This window comes from Neolamprologus multifasciatus, chromosome 7, assembly GCF_963576455.1.
Source record: "Neolamprologus multifasciatus chromosome 7, fNeoMul1.2, whole genome shotgun sequence".
NCBI classification, from domain to species: domain Eukaryota; kingdom Metazoa; phylum Chordata; class Actinopteri; order Cichliformes; family Cichlidae; genus Neolamprologus; species Neolamprologus multifasciatus.
In genome coordinates, this window is record NC_140445.1 from 36,229,448 (window position 1) to 36,248,758 (window position 19,311).

Sequence of the window (19,311 nt, forward strand, 5' to 3'; positions counted from 1 at the left end):
TTCTCCATTAGCCAGCGCCAGCCTTTCCTGTTTCCCTGCCATTCTCCCTCAGTGTGTTTCTATAGTAACCTTGGCTAAAATCCAAACAGCCGGTAGGGCCCTCTGAAGGGCACTACGCAGGCAAGATGAAAGATTTCCACCAGGCGACTGCAGCTTCTAGGCAACAGATAAATGTGATTCTTAAAGGAGGACATGGCTCCGCTGAGCAGAGAAGTGACAGTGAATATCAGGGTGAGAGTGCCCCATCCAACATCTTTATATAGCTAATAATAATCTGGTTACATGTTAGTCACATTCACTGATACACCATGCAGACTATCTGATCAATATTTCACAGAAGATACAACCAAACACACTGGCTAGAAGCAACATATGTAAACACAGTGAGTTTATTTGCTTTGTTGTCATAGGTGGCTCCGATGGCCGGTAATGATCATATGCAAAAGGTATATCTGACCAACATATGAAGCTTCCAGTTCAGCATTTGGTAGTACTCATCTCGTTTTTTTTTTAGATTTATTGGTGGGTGGAGATCAAAAATATCAGCTAATGATAGCTAACAGGGTTAGCAAGGTGCATCTATAGTCTCTGTGGGTACGTGCTGATTAGTGCTAAGTAGCAGGCTAATAAATTAAAGAATTTTACTCATTTGGGAAAGCTGCAGTCCATGCAACACTGTCAGACAAATGCATTAAAAATGCTTGAAAAGGCACCAAAACCATAAACGCTGCTGGGAGTTCCAGTTTTTTAAATTAGCAGAGGTGAGGCCTAGCAGACAGCTAGCAGGCCTATTGGCAACCACTTGCCACTCAAGGGGCCGGGCCAATAATAATACTAACTGAGTTAAAAAATATTACCCTCCCACATTAGTCATTAAGAGAGACAAAAACTGCTTTTTGTACCAGGCTATAAAATGATTTATATTTACTATAAAGGTCTATGGAGAATTGTTTTCAGAGTCAGCTTCAGAGGAACTACAGTTTTTTGGAACTTCTTCTTGGCTTATTTTAAAAGCCCCTGAGGTTGCCACCATTTTTTCCCATTCAGCTAGGGAAAAGCATCTGCTGACTGTTAAAGGAACTGCAGAGTAGCAAATATTTAAAGAGGCATCCAAAAGATCTTAAAGATGGCTAATATTCTGCTTATTGATATAGCACTATAGTACAGTGCTATATGATGAGCACAATATAGTGTTAGATTTTATATAAAAGGATTTTTTCAGCTGCGCAACCTAAAGTTACAGTCGTATCAGAAACAAAGAAAAATATTGCAAAACATTTTATAACTTTTTAAATTTTGTAAGCTAACAGTAGCTTGGATTATTGCAGCTGAGTGATGTATAGCATTAGAGGACTAAATGTGAGTCTTTTTGGGCCCTTGTACTTGTTTTGGATTTGGATTTTTTTTATAAGATAAGACAATTCATTTTGAGATATAGCTATTTGAAGGATCTACAAAATTATGTGAGAGAATATGAAATAGTATGCAATGCAATTTATCAGCTACACAAATATTTCATCTGTCATCCAATACCTTATTATGGCAGATGGGTCTGTGTGTCCCAGGGATCCCAGGGGCTATGTTGTCATGGGGTTTTTTGCACCCTGGTAGGGTGTTCCATGGCAAATTAGTCCTGGGTGAGGAACCAGACAAAGAGCAATTTAGAAAGCCGTGTGAGTGACAGATCTAGGGAACAGTTCACCCTGCCCAGGATAGGGTCACCAGGGCCCAGGCCTGAGGGTGCCTGAAGGTGAGTGCCTTGTGGCCAGGCCTTAGTCCATGGGGCCCTGCTGGGAACAACCTGAAAAAAGGGACATGGGCACACCACCTGCAGGCGGCTGGTTGGGGAACAGGTCCTGACTTTAGAGTTGGATCAGGTGGCAGAGTAGAATGCTGGACAGACCTGAGGCGCCTACACGTATACGACGAGACAACGTAAAGTGACAGAGGCCCCGGTCCACGAGATCTTCAACTCCCACCTCTGGCAGAGCTTCGACAGCATTCGGAGGGAGACACGGTCACCTATGGTCACAAGCTTCCTTCGAAGAGTGCTAAAATATCGAAGAGTGTCTTTTAAATATGCTCAGAAAAAAAGAGAAGCATACAAGAACCTTAAGATGAAACGGGGTCTTTTTTGTTTTCATTCCCACGCTCATGTCACCATTTCTTCGATTCCCAGACACAGTTTGGCTGTTGAGGCAGCAACCAACGAAGGAGTTTAAAGCTCTGAGCATCAGTGTTTCTGTTTGTTCCGTGAAAGATTCATAAGCGCCACATCCACATGAATCATTCACTAAGGAAATGATTGCCGTAAACATGAAGTGCCATCCCTGCCACTGTGCGCTGAAAAATTCATGCTTTTTAAGTCATAAATTATGACACGCTGCTCTCTCCTCTTGCTGGTGGGGTGGAGGGTGAGGTGGGTGGCTGTGACTCCCTCCTCGTCAACCATCCTCTTCCTGACTGAAATTCTCAGTCTCTCACCGTCTCACAGAAAAGCCAAAATTAAAAGGAGGGAGTGTTGAATGAGATATCCACACTTGAGGATACCACATGGAAAAATCCTCCATACTAGTATTATGTAGTGTGAGCATGTAGTAGTAGCATTTTGTGGAATTTTAGTTTTAACTATAATTTCTACTGATAATAACAAAGAAGAGACTTAGAAAGCTTCTGTTATTTTTTATTTCCTTTTTAACATGGGTGGCTTTTTGAAAATGCAGTTTACATAAGATTTTGGCTTATTTATATCCTGTTTGCTAATTTCTTTTTCAGTACTTTTCACTGATGTTACCATATTTCCAGGTTTCAGGTATTACCTGGATGCAATGTCAAGATAGAGGTGAATCGATGGCAAAACAAAGAAAAGTTGTAACAAATGCTTGCTGTAACCCACAAGCATGAACTTTTAATAAAAATATTTGTTAACAAACAGAATGAGTATGGAAGTTGAAGAAAATTCTGAAAATGTGCCTAATGCACTCTTTAATGTCTAGTATGACAGCTTCACTGTTAAAATGCCGAAGCCCACACATCCGAGTTATCTGGCTGATTGTCAGTAACAGTAACGTGATATTGATGCAGCTGGCTGCAGGTTTAATGCAGATGAGTGTCATGTAAAAGTTAGGACCCAAATACAGGAGACTAGAAGCCGAATGCTTTTAATGCTGTAGTAAGTCCTTAAATAAATCAGAGAGTGACATTGTAAATCCACAAGATGTGAAGGGCAAGGAAAAATGTTGGGCTGCACCTGAGGAACAAATGTGGGAATCATAATTGATGCTGTGATGAAGACCGAGGGTAAAGCTGAGCATACACTGTATGATTTCTGGCTCATTTAGAGAAGATTTTTCAGTCACATGACCATTTTGGGGATCGGCCTGAGTTTCGCCTTAATCGTGTATTATGCATCATGTAGTATACATGGGGTAATGAGAAGCGATTAACACCTCACGACCAGCTCCTGATCAGCAATCGTATAGTCACAAGAAAATCATACCTTTTTGAAGTCCTAGTCGCCCCTCGTGAGGGTATCGCACTGTTGAAGTAGTGCCACGAGCCAGTTTAACGCAACTTCTCACACTGCGCACATGCAAACACAGAAATGGAAGTAAAAAAGACGGAGTAGCACGGCGGTGCAGTGTGTGATCTGGACACAAGCGATGGAGGCCTAACTTGTATAACTTTGGCAAGCTCACCCGAGCCTTTTCGATGTGGCCTCACAAAATTATCGCAACCGCAGCAACCGTGAAAAGAGTTGGATGGACATTGCTGCTCAATTGCAGCTGCCTGATCAATGTTTTTCATTAGCAATTTAGCAAAGCTGATGGCGGTGGTGTGTGTGTCTGTGTGAGTGAAAGACAGAGAGGGAGAGACAGACTTTGTGTTACAAGCTTCATGTTATGGACGCACAGTGTGAGCTCTCAGGTTCCCTCAGAGCATCGGGCCGTATAGTGTGAGACCCGTGATCGTGTGATCGTGACCTATGAACTTCTAACCCCTGCGATTTAGTCGTGCAGTTTGAGCAGGAAACCACCTAGTGTTAGATGTGTTCATTTCTCCAGGCCAACCTCGGAAACGATACTTGCTTCCTAAGCAGGCAATGAGTCATGAAATATTTTACAAGCCCCTGGTTTAGGTACTTAAAACAATATTTGATTAGCTGTTTCATTTTGATCACCACAAAGAGCACCTTTTTTTTAATCAGCGCATACAGAGAATGTGGCTCCTTTATGAACTTCTGGCTACTCTAGCCATGTGTCTTTCTATGCTAATATTTGATTGTTATTTCACTGGATCGCAGCTAGTTTATGCGACAGTTACAGGCTTTGCATAAAATAACGGATACGTGATGAGGAGGTGGGCATTTTATCAGTGTCCAATATAACCATGTAGCCCTTGGCCCATCAATTCACTGCAGAAAGTCGTATAAACTGGTGTGCTGGATCGTAAACAGACTGTGAAAGCAGTGAAAACAGTCACACTGACAATCAGTGCAATGCCTTGTAAAAAATGTGACAAAACTAGAAATTATCATTTCTTTATTATTTTTAAACAAATATTTTCAAACACTGGACATCGTAGACCAAATATTCGATCTAATAAAAAATATAGCGTTGTTAGACTGGTTTCACCACACAAGCCCACAAGGGGCTTCTGGACATTCTAGTCAAAATATTTCTATAGGAGGCAGGAACCTCGGGGCAAATGACTGCAGCGAATCTGCACTGCTATCAAATTCGATTCCAATGCAACATGTTTCATCAGTTTTCTACAAAGTGGTGCATCAGAAAATTATTCATCCCAAGCTAAAAGTTGAAAACATTTAGGTGGATTTTTGTAAAAAAAAAAAATCATGGTAATATTTTACTTGTAACCTTTAACTATGTTTCTGGGTTTTAATAGTTGGGGGGGGGGCTCATATGCAAGACTCTGCCAAGCAAATAAGCAAAATCGAAACAGTGGCAAAGTCAAAAGACCAACATAAGGAGCAAAACTAAAGTAGGAGGGAAAAAAATAACACTTTAAACAAAGTCAAATATCTATCAGTGGCTAGATGGAAATCTAGATAGAAATCAGGTGAGCATAAGTGTTTCCAGTCAGACATAAAGGAAGTAAAACCCAAAACAAGATACAAGATGTAAAACAACTTTTGAAATAAAACAGGAAGCAACTAAAATTCACATCTTAAACCCAGAGACAAGAAGACACACTCAATATAACACAGGCGCAGAGGAAACACTGGGGAGAATAGAAAAACAAAATCAGAACCACAACCAAAAATCAATATAACAAAACCCTAGAATTAAATTGTTTTAATTCATTATAGAAACATTTGTTGCACATTAAGAAAGCATACCAGGGACTTCAGCCACATCACGTCAGGTACTTGGCACCCTACACCCCCTACAGGTTTGGAAATGTCATGTCACTGACCAATCTTAGTAGCCCAAATCTAGGTCTAGGGAGGAGGTCGGGTAATGATTCACTCTTCATATTCCCCATGCTTTCATGTAGTATTTCATGTAGCCAAGTATTGTATGTCAGTACCTGTTTTCAAGACAGTTAAAAGGAAGTTGTTCCAACTCCAAAAGCATTCAGAGAATGAAACATGTGGCTTGACTTCAGATTAAAATTTCCTCTCTAATGAGCATCAAATGATGCCGTGATGAATTAAAACAATGTAAAAGATTTGATAAGTACCTTGTTTTTTGAGTTCAGTGTTTTGCTTCATTATCATGATATAACTTGCTATGTGTAAATATAGTAGTTTAGCAGTTTTTTTATCTTATTATACTGAATGCAGTATCTAATTACAGTAGATGTGTAATTGGGGTATGACTGAGTTTGTTTAGCATTTGTACATTTGATGTATTGTTTTTTTACATAGTATTAGTTCCCCACAAAATAAACTGCAAAACGTTGTAAATAAGGCGAGAACGAGCAAAACAAGGTAAGGGTTCTAATTAATGCCTGACAGAAATACAAACCTTTATGTAAAGATTTAAACATATGCCAGTCTTATTTTCTTTATTTCAGTTTTAGGATATTAAAAGTGCCATAAGCTTAATTGCAGATTAAACCTGCAGCGTGCATGTGACTGATTAGATTTAGTTGATACTGAGACAATCATGTTAGATCTCCTCCAAATAGTTGCTCAGTCACACTAACAGTGTTCAGGAGAGTGATCACTGGAAATTTAGCATCTTAAAATTGAGGATCATCATGCACCTTGTTATCGGTGCGGGCCCTTGGTTTCAGTTCATTATTTTAAAATGTGTGTGTGTGTTCCTCCCTCTCTTTTTTCCGCTCTCACTGCCAGATCCTGATTTTTTTTCTTTTCCTGGGGAGTGTGTGGTCCTATCTGTGTGAGCATGTTCCCGTCTTTGTGTGTGTTCCTCTCTCTCTCTCTCTCTGTATATTCGGCCCTCACCTCGAGGCGAGTCGATCCTCTTACAGTAATACCATTGCCTAATCTCAGAGGCGTATCAGAGGGAGCTCAGAGCGCTCGGCACTAATAGGTTCACACAAATGGGATCTAGTCAAAAACCTCCCAATCCTCCTGCCACTGTAAATATGGAGAGCATTATCTGCGTCCGCCTGGAGGCCTCTGATGTGGAACTGATGCAGATTTGACAGAGAGACTGAGAGATAGCGGCCAAAAAAAGATGATTTAACATGCTGTTGACGTAGTTACAGCGGTAATTTGATTGGTTGTAGAGATGAATCGAATCAAATTTCAACTTTTAAAAGTCTGATGGAGCCTGGTCATTCATACATGAATGACATGAATGGCTGCTTTTTCTCTCTCAACTTATTTGATACCTTTGAAGGCCAAAGCAAAGCCTTAGTGTTGCGGTTGCTCTTTTTAAAAACTTTATTTAAAGTTTGGTTGAACAGATTGTTTCTTTGAAAATATATACCAGGCATACAGCTGTAATACTGCTTTTAATGCACTTCATAGTCTGCATTTATCATATCGTGGTAATAAAAGAATATGCACATAATGCAGCATTACAGTCACGATTAACCTCATTCCACAGTGTGTCTACAGCAAAACATTTTCTGTATTCCTTGCTGTAAATCAGTTACACATTTTGTTATGTATTTCACTTATTTTTCCCTTGAATAAATGTAGGTTTCAGGCCAGTCAGTTGACTGTATTGATGATACAAGCATAGCATATCTGCTATCATAAATGTGTCAGTCTACTTCCCCTACAATTTTTAGTTTTAGTTTTAGTTTTGTTTTTTTAGTGACTGGCGCCTTCCTGAGGTGAGCTGTATTTATGACTCTGGAAATATTCAGTATGCATATTTTTTTGACATTACAAGCTTTAATTTTAATGTAATTATTTTAATTTTAATTTAAGTTTTCTAATCACAACATGCTAAAGTTTTGCAGTCAATCATGTCTTACAGTGTACTGCAGCCGAAAACATCAGGCATATACTTAAAACCCAAAGGAACACAGACAATTGTAGTTTTGCTTAAAAATTGCTGAAAATAAAAATGTATACATTAAAATATTTTGGAATATGTGTCATAGATAAAAGATAAAGGAGACAATATAATGATATATAAAACATATAATGAACAGAAACAGAACCATTAAAAAAAGTGTTTTTGTTTTTTACCATAGACTGGAATGAAAAGGAGGCAGGAATCCTGTAACAGCAACAACAACAACAACAACAATAATGGTAATAATATTAACACGTAGATAAATAAAATTAGTAAAGTCAACTCTAGTTTGAAAGACATTAGCAGAATAAGTAAATGAAGAAAACAATCAGAAAATGTCTATGCAGCAGTACAGCATTGAAGTTTTCTAAGTCTTATAAATAGTTTGTGTCCCCAGAAAACATCAGTTTTTATGTTTGTCACTATTGCAATTCTCATTTTAATTAAGATTAAAATGTGATTGTGACTGGAAAATGTTGTGAAAGAATAATTTTATAACATTATTGTTGTAGTTAAACATATACCAAACGTGTCAAAGCTTGTGCAAAGTTAAACTACTACTACTACTACTAGTAGTAGTACTACTAAAATCTTTAAACCTCTCAATCACAAAAGATGCAGTAATAAATGTGAAAATATTAATAATGTTGGCTGTTCTCACTGGTGGCGCTGATTCTTCACTGAAGTGAGAATTATAATGAAAGCAAAGCTGAGAGAGACAAATGCAGTCATGCAGTGACATCAAGAGGGTGCAAACAGTACTGCTCTATTTAAACGCAGGCTGCTGCTTATTTCAGTGGTTACACTCAGGTCAAGACACAAACATGCATTTATAAACCTTAAACACTGCTTTGCCAAAAGAAATATATGTACAAATCAATGAAATATGAACAAAATCATGTAAGATACCAAAAACACATATCTCACTTATAACTGCAGATATCGGTCACAGTGTCTTCCATGATGGCTATGACGAAGACATGTTTTACCTTTATTTCTTCCAATAGTTAGAATTCGAATGCTATTTAAAATGAAAACTCAGTCATACATGTGATTGGTGATGTACCCTACTGCTTGCCCTGTGACAGCCTTGCAGCTCTGAATGGACTGATGGATGAAATTCACATATTTATGGAGTTTGTTATTCCTGTGTTTACATTTCAGTTTGACCAGAAATTTTCAGACCTCTTTTTATTTTAGGGCACCATCATATTTGAAACTTAAATAAAGGAAATGCGTATATAAAAGTGATTAGAAGTGTCATTTCAATTGAGTCCAACCAAGATGTATACAAATACCCTTTCCCATTCTTGACAGTAAATTTTAATCAGTGTAAAATTTTTAATTACAGACGGAGAGCTGTGGAGCAGGGGGGCTAGCACTAGAAAATCACGTTTCTATGTTATCATATTTTACAGTTTACATCCAATTTATAAACTTCAAGATGACACAAGTGAGTGTGTTTAACAAAAAACTTAATTAGTCCAAAATAAGAAACTAATCTTTACAATCTCATCTAATGACTGCTGTCTACTTGAGTTCAACTACAGATAATCCATAACCAACAAAAAATCCTGCATAGAGCGGCTGAGTGAATGTGGCCTGCACTCTGTGGAGGAGAGTCATGTCGTCAGAAACACTGTAGAAGGACAGAGTACCTGCACTGTGGTCCAGATACACTCCAATAGTGGAGGACTGACATGTGGAGATGTGAGTTCTGATGTTGTCATGTCTAAATTCAGATTTATCTCTTATACTATATAGCGCCCAAGATGTGTTATCATTCCCAAATCCATAAACTGGTAGTCTGTTTGTGTTTGTGACTGCTACTGCAACAGTCCCAGACCACGTCACCTCCCAGTAACACCAGCCAGTCAAACGCTCTTTACTTAGGACACAAAAATGAGACATTTTTCTTCTTTCTGGATGTTCTAATTGTGCTAACATGACCACTTTCATACAAAAATTTTGTGTTTGTGTAGTACTTGCTTTTTTCTTGCTATAAGATATTAAAATCTTGCTTTCTGTGTTTGGAACCAGTGTGATATGTTGTGAATATTTTAAGAATTCCTCTCTAGTTGTGTACTCTTTGTGACGGTGACTGATCACACTCACTCACTGTTGCTGATAGCTTGGTCCATTGTCCTTTGAGTATGTTCTGCATCTTTTCCCTGATTTCTGACAGAGAAGCTGTCACATCATCAAAGTTACACAGAGGGTGAATACTGATGCTGGGTGGCTTCTCACTGAAAGTCAAGCTTGACTGTGAGGGATACTTTTGTAGAAAGGTGATGTAATCCTGCATGTGACAGAGTTGTTCCAACTCAGATTTCTTCTGTTGCAGATACACAGTCTCCTGTTTCAACTTCTCTTGAATCTCTGTAAGTCGATTCACCTGCTTTTTTTGCGTAGATCTGATCTGCTTCTTTACATCAGACCTTATTTTTTCTAGGAGGCAGATAAGCTCTGTGAAGATCATCTCACTGTCCCTTACAGCTTTATCTGCAGATTGACTGATGGCCTTCATTTTCTGCTCAAGAACCCGCATGTGTTTAACTTGGTCCTTAATTCTCTGCTGGATTTTCTCCTGACACACCTCGAGTTCTCTCTGCTTCTCACTCATTTCTTTTGCAGCTGAAACTGTGTCATGGCCTTTATGTTCATCCATGGAGCACAGATAACAGATACACTGCTGATCAGTGTGACAGAAAATCTTCATAGCTTCATTGTGATGAGAGCAGATATTGTCCTGAAGCTTCTGGGAGGGGTCCACCAGCTTGTGTTTCCTAAAGGCAGGGGATTCATAGTGAGGCTGGAGGTGTTGCACACAGTAAGAGACCAGACACTGCAGACAGGACTTGACAGCTTTTAGCTTTCTCTCAGTGCAGACATCACAGCTCACATCTTCAGGTCCAGCATAGCGGTGATTAGCAGGAGCAGTTTGTCCAGTCTTCTTCAGGTCCTCCACGAATTCTGCCAACATGGTGTTTTTCCCCAGAGCAGGCCTCGGTGCAAATGTCTGTCTGCACTGAGGACAGCTGTGGATGTTCTTCCGATCCTCTTCATCCCAGTGGATTTGAATACAGTTCATACAGTAGTTGTGTCCACAGGAAATAGTTACCGGATCCTTCAGGAAATCCAAACAGATCGAACAGCAGACTTTGTCCTGGTTTATCTGGGCTCCTCGCTGCGCCATTTCACCTCTGAGAATGTGATTGTGAAATAGTTTCACTTTCGTCTTACCAGAAAAACAGGCTGAGCTGCAGTTATTTCTTTTCAGCTTCTAACATGCACTGACTGGCATGTCAGAGCACAGCATGCCGGTTACACTCATCTGTAAACTTGCAGATCTGTGAACAGGGCAGGAACAGAAAACACCTGAAATGAACGGGAGTGACTTTTCTATATAACAGGAATGAAGGGGAAGGGGCTAATTCCTTCATCATCAAACAAAGGTCAAAGTTTGTCAAGAGTGTGTGTTTGAGAGTAAGAGCACAATAAGCTTAGCAACTTAGCGTATCTGTGACTGAACTGCACCAATTTAATTGTATCATGAGTTAAAGAGGATTAAAGATTAGTCTTATGACTGAACAGATGCCACTTCCAAACTTATAGAACTAGCAGTTATTGTGTGGGTGAGGTACACTTGTACCTCACAATTCATTATTTTCACTTAAAATCTGCAATTTTGTTCACCAACACAATTAATTAATTCATTTATGCATCCATTCATTTTCAAAATATTAACATTTTACTTCATCTTTTAAATGTTATATCTTCTTCAAAGTGGCCTTTAAAAGTATAAGTTATATTAGATGTATTTTTGATTTGTTTATAGAAGACTGGTTTTGAACTCAAGCTCTGTTTCTATTCACAGCAAAGAAGATGTCAAGACTGTTGTCTCTTTCTCTGATTTTAGTGATCTCCTGAATTCATGAATTTTGTCATTTAACATCAATCTCAGGACCATAAGGCTTTTAACATTTCCTTCAAAGGTCAGATAAAAGGTCATAGTTCATGCTGAGTCAGGTGCATCATAACACTCATAACTCATACAGTAAATCCAAACTCTAGTAAACAATGAGATTTGAGGAATTCAATAAATCAAATTTACTGATGGACTTTACAGCCTCTACCTGAATGAGACAACCTTCCATACATGTAAGTCAGTCTTCACTATCTAAAGTCTGAAAGCAAACACTGAGCTAGAACTAGATGGCTCTGCAGTCCCATTGTCAATCACGTCCTTTATTTCAGCATTAAGATACTTTCTTCTCTCTGGACGAACCTGATAAAACATCTAATTGTCTAATTGTCTAAATGTTTATTCATTTAATGTACATATTTAATGCCTTTAACTACTTAAATCAGCTTCAAAGTTAATCAGGTCTTACCGATGCACATTTGCTCTCCTGCTGACACTGCTGAAAACTTCACAGTTTTTACCCTTTTGAAACACTTTAATGAACATCAACAGGAACACAAACAGAAAAAGGATTATATGCATTCAAATAGTACAAATTTTGTTAATTTTGTTATGTTAAAGAAAACCAAATCCCTAGTCAGGTTTCCCACAGCAACAATAACTGTGCACTGTATATTATTTACATCAGCAGTATTTTCACAAACAAATAACTTTAAAACCTAAAGTTACATTAAATTGAGCAAATCTAATTTACTCAATCTTAATGTAGTAGTACAGGTGTACCCCATGTTTTTGCAAAATGAGAACCCAATGTGGAAGAAAAGGCTGAAAAGAACAAAAAGAATAAGTATTTCCAGCACTCAGATGATGTGCATTACTAAGAAGATAAAAAGGCCCAAAAGTTATAGGCTAACAAGGAAAAACACAAGTGCAAATCAATCAATAAGAGCCAGGCAGACAGTAATAATAGAGGGAAATTGTCCCGAGTAGACAAATCAGAAATCCACAGGCAAGGTTTATGAAATATGAAATAATTAGAACGGAGAAAAGAAACACAGATCAGCAAAGCAAAAGCAGAAAAAGAAACACTGGGGAGAAGAGTAAGTATGAACACAAACAAATGTTAGTTTACAAATGAGGAAACAAAACCCTGATTCACAGATATTAAGTAAACCCCAACACCCTAACAGATACAGTACCAATCATTGGTTTGGTCAAGTTTAATTATAATAATAATACATAAAACAAGCTTCTGCAAATTTGTTCTAAACAAGTAAATTTCCTAACAGAACATCAGTGGTGGTAGAGAGATAGTTTAAAGGGAAATTACTAATCATCTTGATCACTGATTGGGTGTCTATAAAGGTTCATTTGTGGTTTCATTTTCCTCTTACTGGACTTTTGATTTATCCCAAACGTAGCATATTTGGTAGTAGGGATACTTTTCTGCACAGTATGGCATAAAAAGCCCCACATGTTGTTCGTTAGTAATGGGGTCATTTTTTATACTCCTGGTATAAAACATGGAAAATAACTAAAAAAAAAAAAAAAATTAAATAGTGTTCCCCACTATGACTGTATTCAACCTTTGACTGGTTCTGCAGCTATATATGTGGACAATAGCTGTAATAAATTATGTCAACACTAAGACTTTTAAAATAACATTTGAATGGCAACCAGCTGCTGACAGTATTATGGTGTAAAGCTTTTATTCTATCCTGGTAAAATCTACAATAAGAAACGACAGTAGGTGACACAGTTACTCTTTCTCCTGCCCATCTATTTGAGTTCACACAATTTCAGAGAATTACCACAACCATAAACACTGAGTCCAGCATAGAGCGGCTGACTGAATGTGGTCTGGACTCTGTGGAGGAGAGTCATGGTTTTAGAGATCCAGTAGAAAGACAGAACACCTGCACTGTGATCCAGGTACACTCCAATTCTAGCAGACCGAGGACCCGAGATGGTGTTGCTCATGCTGTTGTGAATAAATTCAACAGAATTTTCTAAAGCCCAAGATCTGTCATTGCATCCAAATTCACTTTCATCTCCTGTTCTGTTAATGTCCTTGTATGTGACTGCAACTGTAGCACTAGCTGGTCCCATCTCCACCTCCCAGTAGCAACGTCCAGTCAGGCTCTCTCTGCTCAGAACCTGCTGTCTTTGAGTGAATCTGTCTGGATGATCAGGATACAGCTGTTTTTTTATCATCAATCTAGCTACTCTGTTGCCTTCAGATAATATCAGCTGTGGGTGTGCAGTGTTTAGATCCAGTGTGATTTGACGTGAATACTGCAAGAAGTCAGCTCTGGTCTTGGGTTCTGGCTCCGGTAGGAGTAAAAAATCCACACTGGTCACTTTAAGTGAGATCTTGGTCCACTCAAGTTTAATAGTATTCTCGAGTTTCTTTCTGACCTCTGATACAGCTGCTGTTACTTCATCGAAGTAACACGGTGAGTGAATATTGATACTGGGCGAGTTTGTGGATTCACTTAGAGACGACAGAAGAGGGTAACTGTGTAGGAAGTGGATGTGATCTTGTGTGCATGACAGCTGTTCCAGTTCTGTCCCTTTCCTCTTCAGTTCAGCGAGCTCCTGCTGCAGCTTCTCCTGAAGCTCCCCGACTCTGTTCAACTCATTTTTCTGCTTAGATCTGATCTGCTGCTTCAGATTGGAGCTTCTTTTTTTGATGAGTGAAACAAGATCCTCGAAGACCCTCTCATTGTCTCTCACAGCTTTATCAGCCGACTGATTGATTGCCTCCACCTCCTGCTGAAGCACCTTCACGTCTTTCTCCTTTTCTTTAATTCTCTGCTGGATGTTTTGCTGACTCACCTCGAGCTCTCTCTGTTTCTCTTTCCTTTCTGTTGAAGCTGGGACTGTGTCGTGGCCTTTATGTCCAACCTTGGAGCACAGACAACAGATCCACTGCTGATCAGTGCGGCAGAAAATCTTCATAGCTTCACTGTGATGAGAGCAGACATGGTCATCAAGCTTCTGGGAGGGGTCCACCAGCTTGTGTTTTTCAAAGGCAGAGGATTCATAGTGAGGCTGGAGGTGCTGCTCACAGTAAGATACCCGACACTGCAGACAGGACTTGACAGCTTTCAGCTTTCTCTCAGTGCAGACATCACAGCTCACATCTTCAGGTTCAGAAGAAGCGCTGACTGAAGTCTTCTTCAGGTCCTCCACTGACTCTCCCAACATGGTGTTTTTCCCTAGAGCTGATCTCGGTGCAAAGGTCTGTCTCCACTGAGGACAGCTGTGGGTTTCCTTCTGATCCTCTTTATCCCAGTGGATTTGAATACAGTTCATACAGTAGCTGTGTCCACGGGGAATAGTCACCGGATCCTTCAGGAGATCCAAACAGATCGAACAGCAGACTTTGTCCTGGTTTCACTGGGTTCCTCCCTGCGCCATTTCACCGGTCAGAGACTATGATTGTGAAATAGTTTCACTTTTGTCATACAAAGAAACAAAACTGACTCTCATTCCTTCTGTTCACATGCACTGAATGGGGTTTACGTGCACACCATGCTGGTCACACCCATCTGTAAACTTGTAGATCTAAGTATAGGAACAGGAAACATGTGGACCGAGTGGGAGTGTTTGTTTGGAAAGCAGGAAGCTTATTTCCCTGCGTTACAAAGATCAGTGTCCGTCTGAACTGAAACATCTGATCTGAGTGAAAGTACGAGTGTGTGAAAGAAACAGATTAAAGGCTCATGGACCATAACTTATTGCTTATTCAAGATTAACCTTCAATCTTGTTTTTATTCGCACTTAAAAGCGATCATGCATGAATCTCTTCTTATTTATCAAATTGGTTCATGTATTTTATCCAAAAATCTTTGTACAATATTCTAAAATAACAAAGCTAAAGGATTTTTAAATAAGCTCTACGTTAAAATGTTTTAAAGCAGGAATAAAAAGTGACTTTCCCGTTTACTTGTGTAAACTTTTAAAGACAAATATATGAATACAAATGTAAATAACCACCAAAAGATTTCATGAAGGTGAAACTGAGGACATTTCCCTCCTTAAATAATATCCTTTTCAAAAAATGATTGTATTGAATAAATGCATGTAACCATAGAGGTAATGAGTAATGGTATGTATGGTTATGTATGAAATGCCCAGCATGGATGCTTGTAAAAGTATGTGCAATATGTTGTAAAAAGAGGCATGTAACAAAAACATATTGGCAAACAGCCTCCCAGAGAGAGTGTGTGTGACAGATGATATACTCCTGTTACTCCCACCTTATGGGTGCAGCTGGATACTTTAACAATCTAACCCAAAACACAAAGGTGACAATAGCAGTAGGCCATCACACTCCCACCAATAAAAAATATGGCTTAGCTAGCCATCTACAAAGCTCGTTTAAACTTTTAAACTTCCTTCATCTCAGCCCCATTTCTTCCTATAGAGGCATATGGAAGCAGAAAGAAGTTAACATTTTACCAACAAATTGAAAAGAATAGTACAGAGACACAGCCCTCGATAGTGCATCAGCCAAAATATTGTGTGCACCTTTATATGTTGAACATCGAGATCATATGACTGAAGAAGGAGGCACCATCTCATCAGACGTTGGTTGGGATTCTGAAGAGAATGAGGGAATGTGAGGGGAGTGTGACCTGTGTAAACTACAACCTGCACCTACAGCTTGACGCATGCTCAATCACCCCAGTAAGAAAATCCCAAAAAGTTGACTCTTCATCTGGACGTAGCTTTGTCAGTGGCAGAAGTGCACCTACATACACTTCAAAATGTTGTAGAGTCCATATTAAAGGCGATGCTCAGACTGGACAGACCTGCCCTTGCAAAAGAGAGAGAATACAATAACCTCAGTTTTATCTGAATTTAGCAGCAAGAATATACAGGTGATCAAGATCTTTATGACATTCCTGCAGTTTGACTAAGCTGGGGATCCTTGTTTAGCAGTGAAAATGTATATTATCCCTTCAAATGATACTGCCTAAGGAAAGCATGTATGATGTAAACAGAACCTGTTCTGACACTAAATCCTGTGGAACTGCATATTTAACAGTGTGTGAAGAAGACGCTGTTAAACACACACTCCATCCATTTCCAGGAACAAATAAGAGTCTATTAGATAGGAGTCAAACCATCTTATACTGACAACATGGTCTAATCACTGAGGTCTAGCAGGACAAGCACAGAGAGCACTATGATGAGCTCTGAAATTCTTCAAATAAGCCATTCATCTGAAGATGATCTGTTAGCTGTTTGACAACTACTCTTTCAAGAATCTTTGAGATGAGACGAAGGTTGGAGATGTATCGATAATTAGGTAAGAGCTGTGTCAACTGCTGGCTTCTCAAGTCTTGGTTTAATTACGGCCTTTTAAAGGCCTGTGGTACATTGCCCATTAACACAGATTATTGCTTCTCAAACATGACCAATTAGTGGTAGGATTTCTTTGAGCACTTTTGAAGGAATGGGTTCTAACAGACGTGTTGACTGTCTGGGGGAAGTAATGATTGAAGTTCACTCAGAAAGCTCAGTCAGAGAGACTAAATAAATATCAGTGGTATTGAAGGTTGCTGTATGTAATGATAGATTTGTGAGATGATTATTATTTTATTTGTGAATAAATTCATTAAGTCGTTACTAGTTAAGGTTAAAGGAAGACTCAGCTCAACAGAGCTTGGACTAAGAACATTGCTTATACATTATCTCTCTTGTAAGAAAGCACTTCTGCCAGGAAGACACCTTCATTAGAACAAAGTTGAAGTACTGGTAGGAATTTGTTTTTGACCAGTTTGGGAGGGTGAGAGACTGCAGAAAAGAGGAGCAAAAAGAGGAGCAGCAGGTAGGCAATACTCAAATTAAAATGAAAATAACGACACATTTCAGATTGCTAAATGTGCCCTTGGCTTTTATTAACAACCACATGATAAAACACCATCATACATCAAAGACCATACTGCTGCTGGTACTTAACAGCAGTCCTGATAGACTGTTCCATTCATTCAGGAATAAAAAGACATCATCTGTAGACAGTAACACTAGCATGAAAAGGATACAGTAACAGTCAGAACAGGAACTATCATCAGTCTTGGCTCCTCAATATTCTGAACCTGATTAGAGGACTGGAAAAAAAGACCTTTTCTTTGGGTTGATTGTAAACAAAATGAAACAAACATACACACACATACCCACTCACACTAAGACAATTCTCCTGTTTGAACCTAAAGAACATGTAAGTTAACTTAGAATAATTTGTAAAAACAGAAAGGAACGTACAAACTAGTAAAAGTTAATCAAATGAAGATAAACCGACAAACCCTTGCTCTATTTCTGAAGTAAGCTCTGAAGATTGTTGGAGGAGGAAAGTGTGTGTTTTTTTTATGTAAGGTACCGAACAAAACAAGGATCCAACTTGGAAAGAGGTATTTAAAAGATTTCAAGCATGAAGTACCTTAATTTAGTGATTACTCTAAGTATACCTGGTTTGATGCTGCAGAGGAGAAAAGATCACCATTCACATCTCACTGTTAAATTAAGACACACTTTATAACATCTGATCACCCTGCATTGCCTAGCATAGTAACGTCCCACTATTATGTAGAATAAAATATTAAAAAGATGATATCTTGACTTGTTTAACTTTAGCCCACTAGCTTAATGTGAAGGAAAATCTTTGGAGATCAACGGATGGAAATCAAACTAACCGATGCTTTAGCCTGACTTAATGTAGTACAGATTAAATATTATTCTTATACTTTTAACGAAAACACTAATATGTCAAGTGTGCTGTAGACACAACGCTAAAACTCAAAATCATTATATTAGTGTTACAGTACAGAAAGACTTAGCAGGGATAAACTGACTAAAAATAAGACTCTTAAAATCCTGAGTTAAATAACATTGTCAGTCACACAGATGCTGCGTGACCTCAGACCTCATAACGACGGTCGTTTTCGGTGAGCTTTTTTCGCTTTAGTATTTCAACAAAGATTGTGCATAGAGGTGCATCTGGAGGCGGAGAGTCTAGGTCACAGACAGGAGCGAAAAACAATTTAGCAGAGTTTCATTTAAGAAACTTCAGGAGAGCTCATTTTCTTTTATTCCCTTCTGGCATGCTCAGAATACCTTATAGGGAAAATGTTCTTAAACTTCAATAGAATAACTAAGTGCTCCTTGCACTCCCAAATATTTACAGCTCCCCCTAATGCAGTTTTGCTCCGTGTCAGACTCAGACCCGCCCCTTCAGATGTTTTCGGCCTCTCTCCGGGGAATCTCCCTGATGCTCTCTTGAGGTCCACCATGTGCCTGTGGGCGCCGTCGAAAGCTCCGCCCAGATGCAATAAGGTCAGCGTAGCCTTGGGCGTGAGAGAAGGCGTATGCAGATCGCCGGGAACGCCGGCCTCGCTGGAAGGGCGCTGGCTTTTTCTTATCGTCGTCTTCCTTCAGCTCCATCTCGTATTTCTTTCTGTTTCTCTGGACCTAAAGGACGATTGGAAATAAGCCGGTAACATATGAAGCAGAAGGATACATGGAAATACAGTAGAGTTATAACGGAAAGAAGAAATCAATTTTACTTCAAAAGATGGTCAGAATACAAGCCATAGCCTTAAAAGCAACTTGTAATTACAATTACAAAAGAGCGCTTACATATTCTGCAATACAGCCGGTACCCCAATGATGCTGTGTAATTGTAATGTAAGAATGGTGGGTTAGGATAATCTATACTACAGCCCTGCCATCAATGTTAGGAAATAAAGTTGTGGCCAGAATTAGTAAGTGATAATCATACATTTAAAACAATGCATGAAAGAAACAAAACAAAAAAACCTAAAGCTATGTTGTTTTATGTTTATTAATATATTTATGTATGTCAAGCACCTTATTGCCCATCACCCAGGACTCCCCCACCTTCCCTGAGAGGGT

General features: G+C 39.0%; 2 protein-coding genes and 1 pseudogene across 2 annotated transcripts in view; all 3 read right to left on the reverse strand.

Annotated features, from left to right (window-relative positions):
* Positions 1-920: 920 nt before the first annotated feature.
* Positions 921-10,694, reverse strand: LOC146514701 (E3 ubiquitin/ISG15 ligase TRIM25-like). Its single transcript, XM_085166104.1, has one exon. The coding sequence runs from the start codon at positions 10,657-10,659 to the stop codon at positions 9,538-9,540; it is 1,122 nt and encodes a 373-aa protein (XP_085022230.1). The 5' UTR covers positions 10,660-10,694; the 3' UTR covers positions 921-9,537.
* Positions 10,695-11,249: 555 nt separating this feature from the next.
* Positions 11,250-15,157, reverse strand: LOC146514702 (tripartite motif-containing protein 16-like; annotated as a pseudogene).
* A 2,111-nt stretch (positions 15,158-17,268) lies between these two features.
* The window catches only part of atp8b1 (ATPase phospholipid transporting 8B1), a 34,308-nt gene continuing 32,265 nt past the window's right edge, over positions 17,269-19,311 (reverse strand). The window contains exon 30 of the mRNA XM_085166729.1: positions 17,269-18,867. Coding sequence (XP_085022855.1) covers positions 18,631-18,867 — 237 coding nt within the window. The 3' untranslated portion in view covers positions 17,269-18,630. The remainder of the gene's footprint in view (positions 18,868-19,311) is intronic.

What these genes read in the sequence shown, in the direction of transcription:
- LOC146514701 (XM_085166104.1), bottom strand. Translation starts at nt 10,659, where the DNA reads ATGGCGCAGCGAGGAGCCCAGATAAACCAGGACAAAGTCTGCTGTTCG.